Source organism: Phaenicophaeus curvirostris, chromosome 19 (assembly GCF_032191515.1).
Source record: "Phaenicophaeus curvirostris isolate KB17595 chromosome 19, BPBGC_Pcur_1.0, whole genome shotgun sequence".
NCBI classification, from domain to species: Eukaryota; Metazoa; Chordata; class Aves; order Cuculiformes; family Cuculidae; genus Phaenicophaeus; species Phaenicophaeus curvirostris.
In genome coordinates, this window is record NC_091410.1 from 4,035,459 (window position 1) to 4,041,828 (window position 6,370).

At 54.3% G+C, this 6,370-nt stretch overlaps 1 protein-coding gene across 1 annotated transcript; it reads right to left on the reverse strand.

The window, feature by feature from the left end:
• Positions 1–97: 97 nt before the first annotated feature.
• On the reverse strand, positions 98–3,941 carry CCDC42 (coiled-coil domain containing 42). The gene is made up of 5 exons (XM_069872589.1): positions 3,865–3,941; positions 3,467–3,572; positions 2,368–2,565; positions 1,368–1,589; positions 98–347 (listed from the first exon to the last, which is right to left on the reverse strand). Exons 1-5 carry the CDS (start codon positions 3,939–3,941, stop codon positions 153–155), a joined length of 798 nt encoding a protein of 265 aa, XP_069728690.1. The 3' UTR covers positions 98–152.
• Positions 3,942–6,370: the final 2,429 nt, after the last annotated feature.

The following is a 6,370-nucleotide window of genomic DNA, read 5'->3' on the forward strand; positions in this document are numbered from 1 at the left end:
CACCCTGCTCTGCCTCCTCGGATGAGACAGGTTTGCCCGATGTCCTTTGCCCAAGACGGAGCCCAGGGTAAAAGGAAGGTGTCTGTTGGGCACATGGACTTCTCGGGGCTCTCCTTGCCCTTTGGTCAGCTGAGGGTCATTCCTACTTCTCTTTAGGGGCAGGGAGAAGGGCTCTGGCTGAGCTCTACCATGTCCAGCTGTTTGAGGCTGTCATCCTTTGACACCTTCAGGTCTGCTTTCAGCCGCATGCTCAGGCACTGGAAGAGGTTGAGGATGGTCATCTTGATGGTCCCCAGCTCCAGGTCTTTTTTGGTAGTTTTGTTTTCGATGTCAGCCAAGGCAGTGTCCTGAGGAGAGGAGAGGAGCTTGGAGATCCTAACTTCCACATTCATCTGTTTTGCTAGGACAAACCTGTTTTTGCCCAGCGCTGGAGGTGGTTCAGCTTGGTGTGTGGAAGCAGAGCCAGGAGCCATCACAGCTGCTCCTTGCCCCAGGAACCTCCCCCTCTCCCTGCCAGCTCCTGCGGTCCTCACTCTGGTACGTCCTCCCTGCAGGCCCAATTTTCTCTCCCCATATCAGCTCCAGCTGATATCTGGGAGCAGCACAGCCCCTGCCACCTTCCCAGCCCAAGTACCCCTCAGCTTTGCCTGATGGGACCCAGCTCCTGGTGCCTGGAGTATCCAATAAGGGAGTTTGGCAAGGCTCCTTGCTGATGTAAAGGAAGCAGAATCCAGCAGAGCTGAGGGCATTTCTGCACACCAAGCACTGGATGCACCTTGATGGGCCTCATCACAGCCTGGTTTAACACCAGTCTGGTCACTTTGGGACTGATAAGGAGGGGGGAGAGGGGGTAAAGCCCTGCTGGGCAGGTGCTGGACAAAGGATGAACACAAAGAATAAAAAACCAACAGAACCAGCTTCAATCTGTGCCCTGAGCCATCAACAGGGAAGACTATGAGCCGTGCCCCACTGAAGTGCCATGGCAGGGGGAAAGCTGCAAGGAGCTGTGAATGGAAATGAGTGTGAGAGGCTGGACAGACCCAGTGGGCGTGTGGTGGAGTGGGTCCTGTGCCAAGGAAGACCTCCACAAAGCCTGGTGACCTGGTCTCTCTTGAATCTGAGTTTAAGCAAGTAGTGAAAGATCATGGTGGCTTTATGAGGGCTTTGTGTTGAGCCCTGATGTCACCTGCTCTGTCATTCTTCATTCTACAAGCCCTTGGAAGGACACCAATAGGCATGTCCTCCAATCACAAAGGACCTTACTACTGCACCTTGTCATCATTCCATGGCTTAGGGATGAGCCATCAGCTGACCTTGACACAGCCAGGCCTTGGAGATCTGCCAATAACCGCACCCCGTTTCCTCACCCATTGCAGGACATCTTTTTGAGCCTGGTCAAAACGTAGCTGGAGGTCCTTCAGCTCATTTTTGAGCCGCTGGATCTCGGCTCCTTTCTCTGCCGTGTGCTGGTTGAGGAGCACCTGGCCCTGCTCAGACATTTCCTTCTGCTCATGTTGTGACTGCAGCTGGTCCTTGCACATCCTCACCAGTGTGTTGAAGTGTTCAATGAGTTCCTGGATGTCCTCAAACTGCAGCAGAGAGCTCCTGGTGTTAGTCCCCGCTCTGCCCTCCCCTCATCACAACTGCAAGTCTTGCGCTGTTTGGCACCCTGCCCTGGCCAGGGACAATCCCTCCCCGAGCCGAGAGATCTCCCCTTCTTGACAAACTCTTGCCCCGTTGGTTTGTGAGCATCGCCACATTCCTGTGATGACACCCCAGTGCAGCAGGCCCAGAGCTGCCAGTGCCACCAGCAAGGGGAGATGTTGCGTGCCTTCCCCCGATGGGCAGGGCTCGATAAAACATAAGGCACAACTGAAGCCACCAGCACTGAGTTACCTTGCCATGGGATGGGGGCAGCTGTGACTGCAGGAGAGTGAAGGATGCATGGGGACGTGCCTGCTCATCCTCGAGAGAGGGCACAGCTTCTCGGAGCGCTGCCTGCATTCCTGTTCCTGGGCAGCTTTTCAGTCCTCCCAAACCATCAGTGTGACACAAAACAGTGACACAAAACAGTGACACAAAGGGGTCCCTGTTCTCCTCAGCCCAGTGCTTTTCCTCCTTCTAGCAGTTTTTCTCTGGTTCTCTCAAGCCTTCACCTCCCCTTCTGCCTCTCCTCCCCTAACTCTGGTCCCCTTGGCTCACCTGGGTTTCAGGGAGGCTCTTCCCAGCCCATCTGAGGTCTCTGACTACGTGTCAGGATTTCCTTGGACTTGCCTTATCTCCTCTAGGTTTAACACCCATGTGGGGCCCTCCTTGAAGCCTTGATCTCTTTCTCTCTCTCAGTCTCTCTCTCATGTCCAGGCTCACCCGTGAGACCTTCACAACGTCCTCCAGGTATTCCTTGAAGATGGAGAACTTCTGCATTTTGTTGCTGAGTTGTTGGCGCTGCTTTTTCAGGGCTTCCAGATTCTCCTCAGCTCTCACAAGCTCACTCTCCTTTTGCATCTTCTTCTCTCTCTCTTTTCTGGCTTTCTTCAGGGCATGGATTCGCATTCCATCATTTCCCTGATGAGCATACACACACACACACAGATGGAGAGAAAGGCAAGGGAAGATGGAGCTGCATCACTCAGCAGTGCTTGAAGGAGATGCCTTCACAAGGGAGAGACCAGGACTGGAACATCTCTGGGGGAATTTTCACTTTCTGAGATACAGGCTGCCCAGGGAGGGGGTTGAGTCCCCTTCCCTGGAGGGGTTTAAGGCATGGGTGGATGAGGTGCTGAGGGACATGGTTTAGTGTTTGATAGGAATGGTTGGACTCAATGATCCGATGGGTCTCTTCCAACCTGCTCATGCTATGATTCTATGATTCTATACCACCCCTCTAGCACTGACCCTTCAGTCTTGGAGACAGACATTGGGAGGGCGCTCTGATTTTCAGATCTACTGAGATCTGTCCCTGGAATACACCCAGGGTCCACAGTGGGGACAGGCTGAGACCCTTCTGTGGGATGCTCAGGAGATTACCCTAGTACAGCACAAACACTCTCCCCCATCCAAACCCTGCCAGGGCTTTCCACATGCATGGTACGAAACTCCATGCCCCACCAATCCTGTTCCTCACACCTCCAGGCTCCAAGAAGGTTTGGAGAGATGTGGTGGCCTCACACCGTGTCCCCAGGGGAGGAAGTGGTGGAATGGCTCAGGGCAGTCAAGCTGACCAAGGGATGATGTACCTTTAAAGTATTCTCAGATGCTTCAATGTAGGCTTTTAGCTGAGCCTGCTTGCCATGGACATCCCTCCACCGGTGGGCTATGACTTCCATCCTCTCCTTGAAATCCTGGCAGCACCAGAGGGATCATGACCTGGCTGCCCACACCCTCAGCCAGTCCCCTGACTGCTGTTGCCCTCCAAAAAACTATAAGCCCTCCCAACCATACCTCTCCCAACCCCAATCTTTCTCACCTCTTTTGCCTCCTCCAGAGCCTTTTGCATCTGTCGAGCTTCTTTCTTCGTCTTCTGGAGCTCAATATATGAGGGCAGGGAGTCCTCCTCAGTCGGGTGGAATTTTCTGCCAGGGGGATTTTCCTCACGGTGACATCTGGGTCCAGCAGCTCGGCAGGCGCTGGGGGGCTGTGCCCTGGCACCCCTCGGTGGGGTGTCCTGGGTGGGGTGACGGGACGGAATGACCCAACACCATCCCAGATCCCACCTGGCAGCGCGGTGTCCCCTGTCCCAGCGAGGGGCTCATGGGGAGCGGGGCTGGGAGCTGCAGGAGGATTTGGGGGCGACCAGGGCTGGCAAGGAGGGACGGAGACAGGACAAGGGGACGGAGGGGATGGAGCTGGGTGAAGATGCCTCACCTGAGCAAAGACGGGAGGTTCTGCCTGTACTGCGCACGGAAATGGGCCAACAGGTCCTCATCCTCCTCTCCGGCCATCGCTCCAGAACCCGTCAGGGATGGAGCCGGGTCCTCCCGTGGGCTCGGACTGCCTGGGGGACGCAATGAGCCCCCAGGACCTCTGTCGTCGCCCCGGGGATGCTCGGGACCCACCCGTCGCCAAGAGCCGTTGAAGATGCTCGGTTGCCAAGAGCCGTTGAGGATGCTCGGGCGTCGCCTCCCCGAGCCTGAGGGCAGAACCCTGCGGGTCCCGGTCCCTTCCCCTCACTTCCCCCGGCTCCTCCCATGCCGAACCTCTGCTCTGCTCCCGTCTCGAAGACCTTAGGAAGGTCTTGGTGTCCCAGCAGCGGCAGAGCTCGGGGCAGCAGCTCCGGCTCCTCTCCCAGACCCAGGGATGGGGGATCCCTGCATCCCCCCCGGCTCCCTCCGGGGCGGGGTGAGGGCAAGGGGAGCTCTACCATCCCCTACAAATTAACTGATTCTTAAAAATCAGTGTTTATTTCCCTGTTTTGCCCCAAAACCTGGCATTGGAGCAAGGTTTGATACAGTATCTGGGGTATTTCAAAGTGGAATATTTTGATTTAAGCTGAAGTAAGTAGGTGTGGGTTTTGAAAGCTAAACAGAATGTCCCTCTGGCAGCGTGTTTCTTTGAAACAGTGTGTCTCAGACATTGTTTTTATTTTGAAAATGCTAAGGTATTGTGTGAAGGCTGCTCACAGACTCGTAGAATCACCAGGTTGGAAAAGCCTCCAGGTTCATCAAGTGCAACGGTTCCCATCAATCACTAAACCACACGTCCTTCAGCGCCTCATCCCTTAAACCCCTCCAGGGAAGGTGACTCAACCCCCTCCCTGGGCAGCCTCTGCCAGTGCCCAATAACCCTTTCTGTGAAATTTTTTTTCTGATGTCCAGCCTAAACCTCCCCTGGTGGAGCTTGAGGCCATTCCCTCTCGTCCTGTCCCTGTCACTTGGGAGAAGAGCCCAGCTCCCTCTTCTCCACAACCTCCTTTCAGGTAGTTGTAGAGAGCAATGAGGTCTCCCCTCAGCCTCCTCTTCTCCAGACTAAATGTGCTGTGCGCTGAATAGATGTCTCTTCTTCTGGAATCACCTCTGCTTGGAGTTTTCTTCAATCTTAAAGCCAAGGCCAAGCAGATCTGGAGCCAGCTCCAAATTAGCGAGTGCTTTGACTGTTGCAAAGTTTCATCACATTAAAATTAGACCTTGGAAAGTAATAGCATATGTGTAAGATTTCTGGCAAAATTTGTACTTACGCATGTAAGTGGGAAATCTCTTCTGCCCCAGCCTTTGTCTCACTGCACACGACTGATGGAGATCACTCCCTTGTGTTGCCCAGGCCTGAAAGAGGATGCTTGCTTTCTAGCACCCAAAACAAGTCTCAGAGAGTTTTATTTGCTGGCATATTCAGTATCAGGGCCATTGCCCTAAACCAGAGGTGGGAATTGTGGGCCAGGTGGGGAAAAACCAACAGCCAATGGTGACCTTGGGGTCTGCTCCTTCCGCAGGAGATGTCCCCTCTGCTGTTTGCTTCTAGCAGCCCCCGGCTCCCTCAACAAACACGAGCTGTGAGCACTGGAGCTGAAATGCCCGGGCTCGGTGGCAAAGGGTGTAGCCCAGGACAGCCCTGACTTGCACCAGGGGAATCGTTTTCAGACAGACGTCACCCCTGGCTCATCATAAATGAGGGAGAGCTGGGATCTACCAGATCCCACTGGCATTGGGAACAGCAAGAGGAAGCACGGCCCAGGAAGGGATTATTTGTTACATGAAAAAGGCTTCGTTCAGAGAGAAAAGATCCAAGGGAAAGCCTGGCTTTTGTTACTGAGGCTCAAATTGGTGCCATCAGTGAAAAGTGACTTCCCTTCTGTCCATCTCAAGGCCATCAGTGGGCTGTTCCCATCCCAGCAGGGCAGGCAGATTAAACCGGGTCTTCTGGAGCAGTTCCTGACCCTGGCACAGACAAGTCTTGTTCTGGGAGCAGGGCTTGTGCCTACCTGTGAGGTGAGAGGGCTCACCAGCAGGCAGGCAGAGATCCTCTCTGGAAATGTCCTGCATCCCCATGGCTGAAGGAGCTGCAGAGCATGGGAATCTCATGAGGAGCCACCAGGAAGGTGTCAGCACACAGGAATTTCAAGTACTTGCTGTAGAAGGAGAGCTGGGGCAGCGTCTGTCTGAGAAGCAGCAGTGGCTGCTCTTCCACACAAGCAGAGCTGCAGGGACATGTGTGTCCTTGTCCTCCCGTGCCTGAACCGTGCTCTCTGCAATACAAAATCCCATACAGTTTTAGAGAGTCTGAGGCAGGCACTGGGCGCTAGATCAGCACTGCAAGCAATTACACCTCATTAGCATTATGAATAATTGGAGACAGATATTTCCAAGGACAAGTGCTGGCTGATGTCTCCATCTGACTGAGGTTTCCCTGTTGGATGGCATCTTGTCGCACAATTACA

Coding starts and splice junctions, on each gene's coding strand:
- CCDC42 (XM_069872589.1), bottom strand. CDS start 3,941: ATGGCCGGAGAGGAGGATGAGGACCTGTTGGCCCATTTCCGTGCGCAG. Junction 1,590..2,367: donor ACGTTGTGAAGGTCTCACGG/GTGAGCCTGGAC, acceptor TCTCTGCTGCAG/TTTGAGGACATCCAGGAACT. Junction 348..1,367: donor AAAAAGATGTCCTGCAATGG/GTGAGGAAACGG, acceptor TCCTCTCCTCAG/GACACTGCCTTGGCTGACAT.